A 17,204-nucleotide genomic window follows, 5' to 3' on the forward strand; every position below is an offset into this window, starting at 1 on the left:
GAGTCATTCTTAAAATATTTTTGGGGAATATTGTGTTATTCCCTGAAAAGGGTGTGTGCGTGTGTGTGTCTGTGTATGAGTGTGAGAGTGTCTGTGTGTGTGAGAGTGTCTGTGTGTGTGAGAGTGTCTGTGTGTGTGAGAGTGTCTGTGTGTGTGAGAGTGTCTGTGTGTGTGAGAGTGTCTGTGTGTGTGAGAGTGTCTGTGTGAGTGTGTGTCTGTGTGAGTGTGAGAGTGTCTGTGTGAGTGTGTGTGTCTGTGTGCCTGTGTAAATATGAGTGTCTGTGTGAGTGTGTCTGTGTGAGTGTGTCTGTGTGAGTGTGTCTGTGTGAGTGTGTCTGTGTGAGTGTGTCTGTGTGAGTGTGTCTGTGTGAGTGTGTCTGTGTGAGTGTGTCTGTGTGAGAGTGCCTGTGTGTGTTTGTGTGAGTGTCTATGTGTGTGTGTGTGAGCGTGTGTGTGTGTGAGCGTGTGTGTGTGTGAGCGTGTGTGTGTGTGAGCGTGTGTGTGTGTGAGCGTGTGTGTGTGTGAGCGTGTGTGTGTGAGCGTGTGTGTGTGTGAGCGTGTGTGTGTGAGCGTGTGTGTGTGAGCGTGTGTGTGTGAGCGTGTGTGTGTGAGCGTGTGTGTGTGTGAGCGTGTGTGTGTGTGAGCGTGTGTGTGTGTGAGCGTGTGTGTGTGTGAGCGTGTGTGTGTGTGAGCGTGTGTGTGTGTGAGCGTGTGTGTGTGTGAGCGTGTGTGTGTGTGAGCGTGTGTGTGTGAGTGAGTGTGAGCGTGTGTGTGTGAGTGAGTGTGAGCGTGTGTGAGAGTGTCTGTGAGAGTCTGAGAGTGTCTGTGTGTGTGCGTCTGTGTGTGCTTATGTGAGTGTCCATGTGTGTGTGTGAGCGTGTGTGTGTGTGTGTGTTTGTGTGAGCGAGTGTGTGTGAGCGTGTGTGTGTGTGATTGTGTGTGTCTGTGTGTGTGTGTGTTTGTGTGAGAGTGTCTATGTGAGTGTGTGTGTGTGTGTGTTTGTGTGAGAGTGTCTATGTGAGTGTGTGTGTGTGTGTGTGTTTGTGTGAGAGTGTCTATGTGAGTGTGTGTGTGTGTGTGTTTGTGTGAGAGTGTCTATGTGAGTGTGTGTGTGTGAATGTGTGTGTGTTTGTGAGGTTAATAGGGAGACAGGTTATCTGGAGGTGATCTGAAACATGAACAGGATAGAGGTAGCACCATAGAAAAGTTACGGTGCAGAAAGAGGCCATTCAGCCCATCGTGTCTGCACCGACCAAAAAGAGAAAAAAGAAACTATCCACTCATTTTAATCCCACTTTCCAGTCTAGCAGGTTACAGAACGTCAGATGCAGATCCAGGTACCTTTTCAATGAGTTGAGCGTTTCAGCCTCAACAACTAACTTAGGCAGTGAATTCCAGACACTCACCACCCTCTGGGTGAAAAAGTTTTTCCTCTTGTCCCCTCTAATCCTTCTACCAATCACCTTAAATCTATGTCCTCTGGTAAGTGACCCCTTAGCTAGGGGAAACAAGTTTTTCCTGTTTACCCTATCTAGGCCCCTCATAATTTTGAACACCTCAATTAGGTCACCCCTCAGCCTCCTCTGTTCTAAGGAAAACAACCCCAGCCTATCCAATCTCTCCTCATAGCTGCAATGTTCAAGCCCTGGCAGCATTCCTGTAAATCTCCTCTGTACTCTCCCCAGAGCAATTATGACCAGAACTGTACACAAAATTCCAGCTGTGGCCTAACCAGCATTTTATACAGTTCCAGCATTACATTCCTGCTTTTGTATTCAATTCCTCACCCAGTAAAGGAAAGCGTTCTATATGCTTTCTTTACCACCTTATCCACCCTGTCCTGCTACCTTCAAGGACCTGTGGACACACACTCCAAGGTCTCCCACTTCCTCATCCACCCCCTCGATAACTTCCCATTTATTGAGTATTCCCTGGCTTTGTTTGCCCTCCCCAAATGCATTACCTCACACTTTTCCGGATTGAATTCCATTTGCCACTTCTCCGCCCGCTCAACCAAACCATTGCTATCATTCTGGAGTCAACAGCCATCCTCTTCATTATCAACTACACAGTCAATTTTTGTGTCATCTGTAAATTTCCCAATCATGCCTCCCATATTTAAGTCTAAATCATTAATATATACAACAAGCAGCAAGGACCCCAACACTGAGCCCCATGGAGAACCACTGGAAACTGTTTTCCATTCACAAAAACATCCATCGACCATTACCCTTTGTTTCCTGTCACTGAGCCAATTTTGGATCCAACTCGCCACCTTCCCCTGTATCCCATGAGAGCTCACTTTCCTGACCAGTCTGCCATGTGAGACCTTCTCAAATGCCTTACTGAAATCCATGTAGACTACATCCACTGCACTACCCTCATCAATCCTCTTTGTTACTTCCTCAAAAAATTCTATTGTTAGTAAGACACAATCTACCCCTAACAAAACCGTGCTGACTATCCCTGATCAATCTGTGCCTTTCCAAGTGACAGTCTATCCTCTCTCCCAGAATTGTTTCCAATAATTTGCCCACCACCGAAGTCAGACTGACCGGCCTGTAATTTTCTGGCCTCTCCCTCGCACCCTTTTTAAATAATGATACAACATTCGCAGGCCCTCCAATCCTCTGGGACCTCGCCTGTATCTAGTGAGGATTGGAAACTGATCCTTGGAGCATCCATTATTTCCTCCCTGGTTTCCTTCAACAACCTGGGATGCAATCCATCCACCCCTGGTGATTTATCCACCTTCAAGGATGTTAGCCCCTCCAGTACTTGCTCTCTCACTCTGCTTATTGTATCTAATATTTCACACTCCTCCTCTTTAACTAGAATGTTTGCATCATCCCTCTCCTTAGTGAAGACAGAGACAAAGTATTCATTGATAACCCTGCCCGCACATCATCAGCATCAACACACAAGTTACCATGTACATCTCTGATAGGCCCTACCCTTTCCTTAGTTATCCTCTTGGTCTTAATGTACTGGTAAAACATCTTAGAATTTTCTTTGATTTTACCTGTCAATATTTTCTCGTATCCTCTCTTTGCTTTCCTAATTTCCATTTGTACTTCACCCCTCTAATTTATATAGTCCTCTAGCCTTTCTACAGTTTTAAATCTTTTGTGACTGCCGTAAGCTTTCTTCTTCTGCTTTATCTCGTCCTGTATCCTTCTGGATAACCAGGGAGCCCCTAGATTTGGAAGTCTCACCCTTTTTCTTTGGTTAGGTGTTAGGTTTGAGGTACAAGTGATTAGGATAGATCTAATCTAACATTTGAATTTTTAATTAAGAGTTGAGTTTGTTTGACTATCAAGGGGGAGTAGGAGGTGTTAAAAAAACATGTAGGCATCTTTCAGAAGTCCCATTGGTAAATAGAAAGGGAATATTATATCTTACGGAGCCGAAAGTGAAGACAAGATGGAAACATGAAAGATCTTATATTTGGAAGGATTTGAGTTTCAGAGAGGTGCGAAAACAATGGAACCCGAGATGAAAGGGAAATAAAGGCATTTTGGAGTTACTGTGGAGAGCTTAAGGGGGCTGTAGCTGTTTGAGCTGTTCAGCTGGAGGTGTGAGATGTAGCAGCTGGAGCTATAGCTGTTTGAATCAACTATCCACTCAAGCCAAAAAGGTTTTGGGCTGCAAAAAGCAGTTTTATTCTGAAGTTTGGATTTTCACAGCAGAGTGGAAGAGAGTTACAGGTCATGTGGTATGCCTTTATTGAAGCTGCAGCAATTTGCCTTGGGTAATAATACTGGATTTTTTTATAGTTAAACATCTATAAGGGAGTGTTGCCTGGAAGGTGTGTACTTATGGGCCAGACCAAGTAAAGAGTCATTTTGGGGAAATGTTTTGTAAGACTAAGTTTATCTGTGCAATTGTAATCCTGTGTGCGTAAGTTTTGTTTTATTCTTGTTAATAAAACTTTTACTTTGAATTTGTAAAGTCCCAAAAGTGTGACTGGACTTTTTACTGCCACAATCAGTATGTCCCCTTCTCATTTTCAGAATATTAAAAAAAGGGTGTGGCCCGTAAACCAAGTTTCCCCCTGGGATTTGGTTTACGCAGCAATTAACATCAGTTGTGGTCATTAGACTGTACAGCTTATTGGTGAGACCACACCTGGAGTAGTGTGTACAGATTTGGTCTCCTTACTTAAGGAGGGATATACTTGCATTAGAAGCAGTTCAGAGAAGGTTAACCAAGCTGATTCCTGGGATGAAGGGTTTGTCTTATGAGGAAAGGCTGAGCAGGTTGCCCTAGGCCCAACCCATCTTCAGCTGCTTCATCAATGACCTTCCTTCCATTATAAGGTCAGAAGTGGGGATGTTCACTGATGGTTGCACAATGTTCAGCACCATTCGTGACTCCTCAGATTCTGAAGCAGTCCATGTCCAAATGCAGCAAAACCTGGACAATATCCAGGCTTGGGCTGACAAGTGGCAAGTAATGTTCACGCCACAAGTGCCAGGCAATGACCATCTCTAGCTAGAGAGAATCCAACCATCGCCCCTTGACTTAAGAGTCATTGGACTCGAAACATTAACTCTCTCTTTCCACAGATGCTGTCAGACCTGCTGACATTTTTCAGCAATTTTTGTTTTTGTTACCCCACTATTAACAACCTGGGGGTTACCATTGACCAGAAACTGAACTGGGCCAGCCATATAAATACTGTGGCTACAAAAGCAGGTCAGAGGCTGGGAATCCTGCGGCGAGTAACTCACCTCCTGACTCCCCAAAGCCTGTCCACCACCTACAAGGCACACTATCAAAACACCTCTATCGAATCTCCCCTTAACATTCTCTGCTCCAAGGAGAACAAGCCGTTCCTTCAGTCATGATGTCACTCAATTCTTTCATCCTGCGTACCATTTTGGAATTGAACACAACACTTTAGATGAGACTGAGTCAATGTTTTATATAAGCTTAGTATCATTCCCTTGTTTTTTGTCCCCTGTGCCTCTATTAATGAAACCATATGTTTTTAACAGCCTCCTTAACTTGTCCTGACACATCCAAAGGCTTCAGCACATGCACTCCTCGATCACTCAGCCCCTACACCCTTTTTGAAATGGTACCATTCAGTTTATATTATCCCTTCACCTCATCATTGCAGGCATGGATAGAGATGGGGAGGTTATATCAGGGTGCCTGCTGGGCCAGATGATAAGTATACCTGGCCTGTGTGGGTGGAGAGTGGTCCATTGGGCAGGATAAGGACAATGATGGTGTGAGTGAAAGAGTGAACGGTGATGTCCTTTGCACTGGCAGTGAGTGAGGGCCCTGTGGGTGTGTAATGGGTTTGCGAGTGTGTGAGTTGGGAGTGATGAGAAGTGACTTACCCTGGAGGAACGGAGGAGATCATTCATCCTCTTGCGGCACTGGGTGTCTGTCCTCCTCTGCCCCCCAAACCGGGTTGGTGACATTGCTACCCCCATCCTGCGGCCAGAGCGGGAGTAGAGCACATCCTAGTCAGGCCTCCATAGCATCCAGCAGTCGCTCGAGGGACCCATCGTTGAAGGAGGGAGTCTTATTGCCTTTGCGGGCCATGTCTCCCAGGCAGCGGTGATGAGCTGGTGGCGATGAGCGCTTTGCTGGCGGCTGCCTTTTAAAGATGGCGGCCGGCATGATGCAACAGCTGGGGGATGGCGAGCGGGTGAATGAGAGCCCGCTCGCCATGGAAACGGCGTGTTTTTGCTGGAGTGAATATACTCAGAGTAAAGGGAAGACCTTTTAGAACAGAGATGAGGAGAAACCTCTTTAGCCAGAGAGTGGTGAATCTATGGAATTCATTGCCACAGAAGGCTGTAGAGGCCAGGTCATTGAGTGTATTTAAGATCGAGATAGATAGGTTCTTGATTGGTATGGGGATCAAAGGTTACGGGGAGAAGGCGGGAGAATGGGGTTGAGAAACTTATCAGCCATGATTGAAAGGCAGAGCAAACTCGATGGGCCGAATGGCCTAATTTCTGCTCCGATGCCTTATGGTCTTATAATGAAGCGGGTTTTGGTAAATACGGTGTGAAAACCTGCCATTTTCATCGGCGGATAGGACTACATTTTACCTGCCCATTACCACACTGAGTGCAGTTCTGGGAAAATTCAGCCCCAAGTTTCCAAGCTGCCAAAGGGCAGAGTAATTCCTGACCTAAGCTTTTATAAACAGCTTGACATTCCTTTCCACCGGCCTCCGTTCATCAGAATCTTACATTGTTTAATAATGACGCCTCGCTTCTCGGCGAATTTGTACTTCCCTGCTAACCTGCACCGTCGGGTCAGTGTGAAAGACCTCATGGCATCATTTCACAGTGGAGCTCTCCCCAGAGTCCTGGCCAATATTTATCCCTCAATCAGCATCACAAGAAACAGATTATCTAGTCACGTTGCTGTCTGTTGGAGCTTATGGCGCTCAAATTGGCTGCCGCATTTCCTACAATGATTACGCATCAAAACTACTTGATTGGCTGCAAAGCGCTTTTAGACATGAAAAGTGCCACATATATGCAAGTCTTTCTGGTTTTTTTTTGACATATGTGACTCTGTTTACTCTTCCAGATCACTAAAGCTTCTGGAATCATTACCTGACAGTTCCATTGAGTTTCTTTCTGACTATTCAACCACAGAGGAGTTCCTATACGGCCAGGTTATTCCCACCAACATGGAGCACCTCATTTTCGTGACCAAGGTAAATACCCGGCGGGCCCTCCTGCTTCACGGCTTTGTGCTGCGCTGCTCAGATCAAGGTTTGGTCCCCTGGTCTTTGCTGAATTCCCAGAATCTCATTGGCTCGCTGGTGGGCATGTTGGAGAATGTTTTATATTTACTCCATAATTAAATGTTAGACCTATTTTTCAAAAAAAAAATTGGGCTCTTGACAATTGGGCCGAGCAAGTGTAGTTTTATTAAACGTGACATTAAAGGCAGCATTTGACCGAGTGTAGCATCAAGGAGCCCTGGCAAAACTGGAGTCAATGGAAATCAGGGGGAAAACTCTCTGCTGTTTGGAGTCTTACCTAGCACAAAGGAGGATGGTTGTGGTTGTTGGAGGTCAATCATCTCAGCTCCAGAGCATCTCTACAGGAGTTCCTCAGGGTAGTGTCCTAGACCCAACCATCTTCAACTGCTTCATCAATGACCTTCCTTCCGTCATAAGGTCAGAAGTGGGGATGTTCGCTGATGATTGCACAATGTTCAACACCATTTGCAACTCCTCAGATGCTGAATCAGTCCATATCCAAATTTAGCAAGACCTGTACAATATCCAGGCTTGGGCTGACAAGTGGCAATTGTAACTACGCGCTGCACAGGTGCCAGGCAATGACCATCTCCAACAAGCGAGAATCTAACCATCAGCCCCTGACATTTAATGGCTTTATCATAACTGAACCCCCCCACTATCAACATCCTGGGGGTTACCACTGACCAGAAATTGAACGGGAATAGCCATATAAATACTGCGGCTACAAGAGCAGGTCAGAGGCTGGGAATCCTGTGATGAGTAACTCACCTCCTGACTCCCCAAAGCCTGTCCACCAGCTACAAAACACAAAGTCAGGAGTGTGATGGAATACTCCCCACTTGCCTGGATGAGTGCAGCTCCCACAACACTCAAGAAACTTGACACCATCCAGGACAAAGCAGCCCCGCTTGGCTGGAACCCCACACACAAACATTCACTCCCTCCACCACTGACACACAGTAGCAGCAGTGTGTACCATCTACAAGATGCACTGCAGGAATTCTCCAAGGCCCCTTAGACAGCCCCTTCCAAACCCACGACCGCTATGATCTAGAAGGACAAGGGCAGTAAATGCTGGCTGAGCCAGTGACATCCCCATCCGGTGAATGAATAAAGAAAAAAGACCTTGAACGTACTCTTACATGATTATAACTACTCAAATGGTTGGGGAGTTCTGAGCTCAGTATTCAGATTGACTCAATCTTTCCAAAACCAAACCTAACTTATAATTTGGCACTTTTTACACATCTGTCTTACTCTAACCACAGCACACTGCTGTATTATCTGGTGGATGTGTTCCAGTTCACTCAGGGAGTCTGAGTTGCTATGGCAACATGCGCTTTTACATGCATGTTGTAGTCTGGAGCTATAGATGGTGATGGTAGAGGCTCCAATGTTCTTTCCATCACATGGATGACCAGGAGCCTCTCCCACTCTTACCGCCTCCCACTGGCGTGTGTTGCAAAAATTTACAACTTGATGCTCAGACTGCTTGGCTGTGTCACCAACTCACCTTCCTTGGCTGTTAAGTCCTGGAGTGGGGCTTGAACCTAGAGCATCTGGTTCAGAGGCAGGGATGCTGCCCACTGCACCACAAGACCTCCTTCCCCCATTAGATAGTTAAATCAAAATGTAACAACTCCAGATCAGGAAAAAAAACAATCAAGATCTATCAAGACTCAGTTAATAAATTCAAACAAACACTTTTCTTCTTCTGTTGAACTCAAACATCAGTCTGTCTCGCTGCCTCTGTTATCTTTATCATATATCGTTCAACATTGGCTTCATAAAGTCATACAACACAGAAGGAGACCATTTGGCCCATTGTGCTGGTGCTGGGTCTTAAAGGGTTATCCAATTAACCCAACTCCCATGCTCTTTCCCCACCTTCTTCAGGTCCCTGCCCAAAGGCAGGCCGGACCTACACTGTCACAACCTCCACCACAGGTTGAACAAGGAGGCAGGTCCCGAGTCCATCCCAGCCGGAAGGGAATCGAACCCCGTGCTGTTGGCACCAATATGACCCACGCCGGCCGCCATGTGGTGTTCAACATGGAGTAGTATAGATACATCAGCTGAGGGGATGGTGGGAATGGTTCGATTGCCTTGCCATGAGGTTTCAAGGAATCCAGGGTCAAAATGCAGGACTCCCAGGGCGACTCCCTCCCAGCTGCACAGCAAGATGCTGCCAACTCTGGTTGGCGAATATGTTTTGCAGGATGTTTTGCCCTTGTAGCTGTAGGTCAGTGGCATGAGTGACATTGGAAAGTCTTGTTTTCTAGTGTTACGGACAGGAGGGGGGTTAATTTAAACCGCACTGATTTCTTCTCTCATCACCTATTCATAAGCCGGAAGGTGTTTTGATTTGCTTCCCCCTGTTATAAGCAGTGGCTTATTTCCCAACCCCTTGGTTTTGGTGTGATCGTATTTCTATTAATAACCCCATGGCAAACTCGAGATAGGATGAGCTCAAAGGGTTAGTTTATTTGAACACACTCAAACTGGGGGGGAGAGTACCAATGTTGCCTCTTGTGCATTCAATGAGTAAATGAGGGATAGAGAAAAGAAAGATTTACAGTGCAGAGACCACAGAGAAAATAAATATTGTTTCACGTGGGTCCCATTGTGCAGAATCAAAGTCCTATGAGGTATCCCTTTTCAGAGGTTGGTGGGTTGAAAACTGATGCTAGATGATTCACTTTTCTGTTGGTGTTGACTTCACATGATGAGTCAGGCACGCAGAGGTGAATCAATCTTGTAGGTGATCATACAGAATTTCTACCAGAAGCAGTGTGGAGGGAGCCAGGTGTCCAAACTGGGCCAGAGCGCCTTGTCTGTGATGCTGCTAGTTAGATGGTTAAATGGCAGACTGGGACTTGGCAATACAGCAAGGCAATATTACTGGTTCTATAAGCCAGAGGTCCATGTCACATGACTCCCACCTCTCCACACTGTCTTTGATTAAAGTGTCTGTATCCGTCATCTGGATTCTCAAGATTGCTGAATGTCCCAACCAGTAAGAATTGTAAGGAAGGTTGCGGGGTCCTTTGGCTTACCAGATGAGCCAACTCCTGTTGGCCAGCCTGCATTATGAAATGTGAATGGCTATTGTATAGCTCTCTTTGAATTTGGTCTGTGCAGCCCACAATGTGTTGTTCGTGGCTCTTCAGAGAGCAAGTTCAAGGTGCAAGTTTCCCTGATACTGCAAGATAGCTTCTTTTGTTCAAGGGTCGCAGGCTGACATAGATTCAGCCATTTTAGGTCTGGGTCCAGTTTTAAATTTTTAGTGATAGCAATCATCATATCTCTCTATATTTTATATAAGAAATATACAGTGTAATGTCTTAGTCCCTCACATTGGTTTCTTGGTCTTATCTTTAATAGATCACTGAGCGATCCTTTAATTAAGTCTCAATGAGTTGCTCTGATTCTGACTTACAGGCTGGTTGACAGCCTGATTGACAGGCTGACTGACAGGCTCATTGCCTGACTCACAGCCTGAGTGACAGGCTGACTGACAACTTGATTGACAGCCTGACTGACAGACTGATTGACAGCCTAGTTGACAGCCTAGTTGACAGGCTGATTGACAGTCTGACTCACAGGCTGATTGACAGTCTGACTCACAGGCTGATTGACAGTCTGACTCACAGGCTGATTGACAGCCTGACTCACAGGCTGACTGCCAACTGATTGACTGCCTAATTGACAGGCTGATTGACAGTCTGACTCAGGCTGATTGACAGGGTAAGCTTGATGGGGCTGGAGGAAACACTTGCTCCACCTGATTTCGATGTGCTGCTGTTACCCTGCACCATTCCAAGATCCAGGAAACCCAACTGACATGAGTTAAAAATGAACAAAGGTTGTTAAATTGGAGGCACACAGCCTCCTAAAGAGGTATTACCAACCTACCCCTCTCTGGGAGTGGATTAGCCCCCTGCCTCTCGTCCATCGTTCCTTAAAACCAGGGCTCGACGCTGGTTCGGGTTTCCTGTTTTGGGTTTTTAACATTTGAAGGCCCAGTTTGGGGGGGGGGGGGGTGGGTGTGTGTGTGTGTGTGTGTGTGTGTGTGTGTGTGTGTGTGTGTGGTGTGGTTAAATCAGCCCGCTTCAGTCGGCTCTCCTCTAACGATTCCTGTCCGTTCACAGGGCCGGTTTGTCATCCTGCGATTGGTGGATCTGACACTCTGCCCGTCCTATCACAGGTTCATTGCTCATGAGCTGCCTTTCCTGAAAAGCACCATTAAAAACACGGAATCAGCCGGTGAGAGCCGGGGAATGTTAACTGCATGGATACTCACTTGTTCAAAGTGCCATGATAGGATTCTTTTTGGAGCCCAAGAAGAGTGCATTCGGCCTGTGGTACCAGTGCTGGCTGAGAAATAGCCAGCCCGCCTCATGCACTTTCCAATTTCTAGTCCCTGGCCTTGTAGGTTAGGGCACTTCGGGTGTGATGTGCGATGAGGGTCTCTGTCTCTGCCAGACTGTTGCCTCCGGTATATGTCACTGAATGGGTTGCACTGTGGCTAACGGTGAAGGAAGGTTGTTAGAGGCTGGCTAAGGTATTGGGGTAAACCATTCTACTTTCATCTCTGGTGTCTGGGTAGACTCCAGCAGAGACTGGGGCTAAAAGGGTTAAATTACGAGTACAGGTTATGTAGACCAACCTTGGTATTCCCTCGAGTTTAGAAAATTAAAGGGTTGCAGCGGTTCAAGAAGGCAGCTCACCATCACCTTCTCAAGGGCAATTAGGGATGGGCAATAAAGGCTTGGCCTAACCAGCGACGCCCACATCCTGTGAATGAATAAAAAAAAACCAAACCGAGGTATTTAAAATGACGAAAAGGATTTGGTGATGTAGCTAGAGAGGGTCTATTCCCTATGGTGGGGAGAGTCCAGAGCAAGGGACCATCAGGAGGGTTAATGCTGCTGAGATATAATCAGCTATGATCTCACTGAACAGACTCAAGGGCCTTCTGTATGGCCTTCCCCTGACCTTATGTTCCTACAAAAGGGTGTAGAGGCTAAATGAATGGCGTGGGATGTTGCTCGTTGATGTTATTCTCTCCGATTCTGAGGAATTTCCACTTTTTTTGGGGAGGGTGAGGTGGGGGTGTGGGGTGTGTTGGGGGATGGTGAGGTGGGGTGGTGTGGGGGGGTGGGGTGTGTTGGGGGATGGTGGGGTGTGTTGGGGGATGGTGGGGTGTATCGGAGGATGTTGGGGGCTCAGTGCGTGTGCGGAGAGCAGATGAGGCGAGAAATCCTCTACGTTAAGCTGAGGCCTCCCTTAGAGGCTGCAAGGTGACCCACCTGAGCCTCTGTCCCGCTGCTGGCCTGGCAGACCCGTACCCCCCCCCCCCCCCCACCCACTCCGGCAGTGTGTTACCGCCCTGCTCGCTCCTGATGGCCAAATTGTTGCCGCTCGGGTGAGTGGACAGCACAGGGGGAGCTGGAGCTGTCAGTGGAAGCGACTCCTGCCCACCGCCAGCACTCTGCCTGGACGCGTGGCCCACTCGAGGATAACATCGAGGATGTGGGTGGGCGGACGGACGCGGCGCCATTGGTGGTCAGCGTCAGGGCCAACACACCCCCACCCCCCCCTCATGGGTGTACCCACGCTCTGTTGCCAGTCACTCGAGAAAGTGGTCAAAGGGAATCCCCGAATCAGTTGAAATCTCGAGGCCGCCTCGCTGGTGGAACAGAAATCCCTTCAAGCTGCAGGGGCTGTTGTGAGTGATATTCCTTTGTTTTTTTGATAGATAACTCACAAGTTGACAGACAATTTTCCGGCTCGAGTAGAACCACCTCGACCCACCTAGGATTCGATAACACTTCCAGGACCAAAATTAAGAAAATAAGTTCATCCAGGTCCCAAACCCCTTTTCGTGGATCACCCAGCAGCATGAAAAGCATAGAGACCTTGAGCCAAAATATTTCCTCTAGTAATATCTCAGTGGCCCAATCTGGATCACCACAGCAGGTGAAGGCAAGGAGTGAAACAGGGAGACGCCTAAGACTTGGCAGGTATAATGAACTACGTATCTTCTGCCTGTCTTACCGTAGTGTTTACTGATGCATCCTGACAGTGCGCCAATAACAACTTGTGTTTATATAGCGTGGTAAACCTCCCCCTCCCCAAGTGCCCCACAAGAACATTATCAAACAGAATGTCGACACTGAGTCATGTGAGGGGCTATCAGGAGGGACTTTGTCAAAGAGGTTGATTGCAATGAGCACGCCAAAGGAGGAGGCGGCGGAGGGGTTTGGGGAGATAATTCCGCAGGCCCCAGATAACTGAAGTAAGAGCTGCCAACGTGGAGTGAGGGAAAATCAGAATGCTTAAGAGGCCAGTGCTGCATTAGCGCAGAGATCCTGGAGGGTTGCTGGGGCTGGAGGAGATGGGAGAGAGACCATGGAGGAATTTTGAAAGCAAGGAGAACCAGTGCTTGCAAGCGGGAGAGGATTAACCACAACAGGCCTAGCAAGCCCCAGAAACCTTAGCTTTTCAGGGCCAACCCATTTGAATGAAAGGAAAACCTTCTTTGGCACAAAATGTGGTCAGTTTTGGCTTCAAGTTCCACTCTCGATGTTTCTCCACCTTGACTCCTGGGAACAGGGAATTGGATGGGATTTATGGTGGACAATTGACCCATGACCCATGTCCCTGCTCCAAAAGTGGAGACGACCCCTCGGTGATATTCAAATAAAGCCTAGTAGCTCAGTTACTGAAACAAAACAAATCAATAATAATTTACTTGCCATCCCTTTTAACTTTCCCGCACTATAACAGTGACTACGCTTCAAAATACTTCATCGCTCTGAGACATCCTGAGGTAATGAAAGGCGCTGTTCCCTCCTTTAAGCTGAGAGCTATTTGTCCATCTCTTAGTTTTCTTCCCAATTCTCTTTGTCCAAATTTATTATTTCAACATTTAATACAAGCGCAGCAAGCTCTGTTCGAACTACCGAATTACTATTTTTGCTCTAAAATGGATGTTAGATATTTTTTAATGACCTTATCTTGGGCCATTCAAGCCTCGGCGTCCATTTTGGGATTGGTTATCAGGAAAACCTGTTTGCAGCGATTGGCTGAAGCTCTGATTGGACGGCTGGGTCTTCGCCATCCAATCACAGCTCAGAAGGTTGACAGGTGCACGTCATGTGCGACAGTCATTTTAGAGCCAAGTCTGCGGATTGGACACCGCCCTGCTACCTCCCTCCCCCCTCCCGCCAAACCCCAGCACCCCCACAAGTAAGCAAGTTTCATTAGTAACACTGAGAGCCTAGCCCCAGGAGGGTAAAGACTAAAAAGCTTTCAGGAAGAAAGACTTGCATTTCTATATTGTGCCTTTCATGACCTCAGAACATCCCATAGCGCACCACAGCCCATGACGTACTTTTCTGAAGTGCAGCCACCGTTGTAATGTAGGGAACACGGCAGCCATTTTGCGCACAGCAAGCTCCCACAAACAGCAATGTGATGATGCCCAGATAATCCGGCTTTTGCGACTGTTGATTGAGGGATAAACATTGGCTAGGACACCAGGGAGAACTCCCCTGCTCTTCTCCGAAATAGCCGGATCTTTTACGCCAAATGGAGAGGGCGGATATGAGGACAAAATTTCACCCAAGAGATGGCTTCCCCTGCCATCCCTCCCCCCCCCCCTTTTCCCTGGCTTTCTCCAGTCCCGGTTATAGGGGGATTCATACTGCAACTGCGGGGCTTGTAAGAAACAATTCCACTTTGTACCTGAATGAAGGGTCAGTCTTCATTCCAGTTCCGGGAATCGATTGGACAGGCTGCGGCCCTGTTTCCCTGAAAAAGAGAAGACTGAGAGGAGACCTTTATGTAAGAGAGTTTTGAGAGGGGGTGGATGTTTAAAAACTCCTTCCATTTGCGGGTGAGTGCTGAATGAGGGGGCAGGATGAAAAGAGAGCCACCAGCTGATAAAGAATTGAGGAGGAATCAGTCGTGAGGAAGTGGAATTGCAGGAGCACAGGGGATTTGACAGGGTGGATGCAGAGGGGGGTGTTTCCCCTTGCGGGGGAGCTCACAACTAGAGGACTGTTTAAAAATGAGCGATTTCCCATTTAAAACTGAGATGAAGAGAACTGTTTTCTCTCAGAAGGTTGTTAGTCAGTGGAATTTTCTTCCGTGGGTGGGGGGTGGGAGGGGGGCAGACAGCAGAGTGGAGTTGAGGCCGCAGTCAGATCAGCCATGATCTTATTCAGTGGTGGAGCATCTCGAGGGGCCGAGCGGCCTACTCTTGTTTCTGATTGTTCTGCATTCTGCTTGGGATTTGTTCCCAATTGGAGAGGTTAAAGGAGGAAGTATTGATAAACTTATGGGAAAGCTAATTACATACGTAAGGGAGCAGGGAATAAAGAATATGGGGGGTGGAGGACGACAAGAGATAAAAACATATGAGATACAAGCACCGTCGTTGGGCTCAATGTGTTTCACTCCCTGCTGTGTGACTCCAAATATGGTCCTCATGGTCCTTTTATAGCTGATGTGCATCTTCATGATTTTGAGTCATAATTATTGTATTGCGCATGTGAGAATGAATTGCGTAAATCAAGGATTGGTGAGGAGTTAAGAGGGCAGAGAGTGGGGATGAAGGCAATGCTCTCAGACTGGCAGGATTAGTGTTCCCCGTGGATTTGTACTGGGGTCTGAGTCTTTTTCCGATGTTCTTTAAGGTATGAATGAGGGAATTCAGGGGGAGTATCCTTTACCCATAAATCTGAAAATCAAACACGTCCAAAAACCTCAGTTCTGTTGAAAATCACCGACCTTTAACGCAGGAAGTCCCTGACCCGAGCCAACATGAACCTCGCCAACTGTACCCGACCTTTAACACAGGAAGTCCCTGACCTGAGCCAACATGAACCTTGCCAACTGTACCCGACATTAAACACAGGAAGTCCCTGACCCGAGCCAACACGAACCTCGCCAACTGTACCTGACCTTTAACGCAGTAAGTCCCTGACCCAAGCCAACATGAACCTCGCCAACTGTACCCGACCTTTAACGCAGGAAGTCCCTGACGGTCCAACACGAACCTCACCAATTGCACCCGACCTTTAACGCAGGAAGTCCCTGACCTGAGCCAACACGAACCTCGCCAACTGCACCCGACATTTAACACAGGAAGTCCCTGACCTGACACAACAGGAACCTCGCAAACTGCACCCGAATTTTAACGAAGGAAGCCCCTGACAGTCCAACATGAACCTTGCCAACTGTACCCAACCTTTAACGCAGGAAGTCCCTGATTCGAGCCGACGTGAATCTCACCAACTGCACCCGACCTTTAACGCAGGAAGTCACTGACCCGAGTCAACATGAACTTTGCCAACTGTACCCGATCTGTAACGCAGGAAGTCCCTGACCCAAGTCAACATGAACCTCGCCAACTGCACCCGACCTTTAACGAAGGAAGCCCCTGACGGTCCAACATGAACCTCGCCAACTGCACCCGACCTTTCACGCAGGAAGTCCCTGACTCGGTCCAACATGAACCTTACCAACTGCACCCGACCTTTAACGCAAGAAGTCCCTGACCCGAGTCAACATGAACCTCACCAACTGTACCCGACCTTTAACACAGGAAGTCCCTGACCTGAGTCAACATGAATCTTGCCAATTGCACCCGACCTTTAACGCAGGAAGTCCCTGACCCGAGCCAACAAAAACCTCGCAAACTGCACCCGACCTTTAACGCAGGAAGTCCCTGACCCAAGTCAACACGAACCTCGCCAACTGCACCTGACCTTTAACGCAGGAAGTCCCTGACCCGAGTCAACATGAACCTCATCAACTGCACCCGACCTTTAACGCAGGAAGTCCCTGACCCGAGTCAACATGAACCTCATCAACTGCACCCGACCTTTAACGCAGGAAGTCCCTGACAGTCCAACATGAACCTCACCAACTGCACCCGACCTTTAACACAGGAAGTGCCTGACCTGAGCCAACATGAACCTCGCCAACTGCACCCGACCTTTAACGCAGGAAGTGCCTGACCTGAGCCAACATGAACCTCGCCAACTGCACCCGACTTTTAACACAGGAAGTCCCTGACCCGAGTCAACATGAACCTCACCAACTGCACCCGACCTTTAACGCAGGAAGTGCCTGACTCGGTCCAACATGAACCTCACCAACTGCACCCGACCTTTAACACAGGAAGTCCCTGACTCGGTCCAACATGAACCTCACCAACTGCACCCGACCTTTAACACAGGAAGTCCCTGATCCGAGTCAACACGAATCTCGCCAACTGCAGCCGACCTTTAACTCAGGAAGCTCCTGACGGTCCAATATGAACCTCGCCAACTGTACCCGACCTTTAACGCAGGAAGTCCCTGACCTGAGCCAACATGAACCTTACCAACTGCAGCCGACCTTTAACGCAGGAAGTCCCTGACCCGAGTCAATATGAACCTCG

General features: G+C 47.8%; 1 protein-coding gene across 1 annotated transcript in view; it reads left to right on the forward strand.

Moving 5' to 3' along the window:
* LOC121285158 (cyclic nucleotide-binding domain-containing protein 2-like) overlaps nucleotides 1-17,204 on the forward strand; it is a 63,364-nt gene that overhangs the window by 23,194 nt on the left and 22,966 nt on the right. Inside the window, exons 6-8 of the mRNA XM_041201404.1 lie at nucleotides 6,565-6,694; nucleotides 10,900-11,014; nucleotides 12,510-12,774. Coding sequence (XP_041057338.1) covers nucleotides 6,565-6,694; nucleotides 10,900-11,014; nucleotides 12,510-12,774 — 510 coding nt within the window. The remainder of the gene's footprint in view (nucleotides 1-6,564; nucleotides 6,695-10,899; nucleotides 11,015-12,509; nucleotides 12,775-17,204) is intronic.

The sequence above is a fragment of the Carcharodon carcharias genome, chromosome 12 (genome assembly GCF_017639515.1).
Source record: "Carcharodon carcharias isolate sCarCar2 chromosome 12, sCarCar2.pri, whole genome shotgun sequence".
Lineage (NCBI taxonomy): Eukaryota > Metazoa > Chordata > Chondrichthyes > Lamniformes > Lamnidae > Carcharodon > Carcharodon carcharias.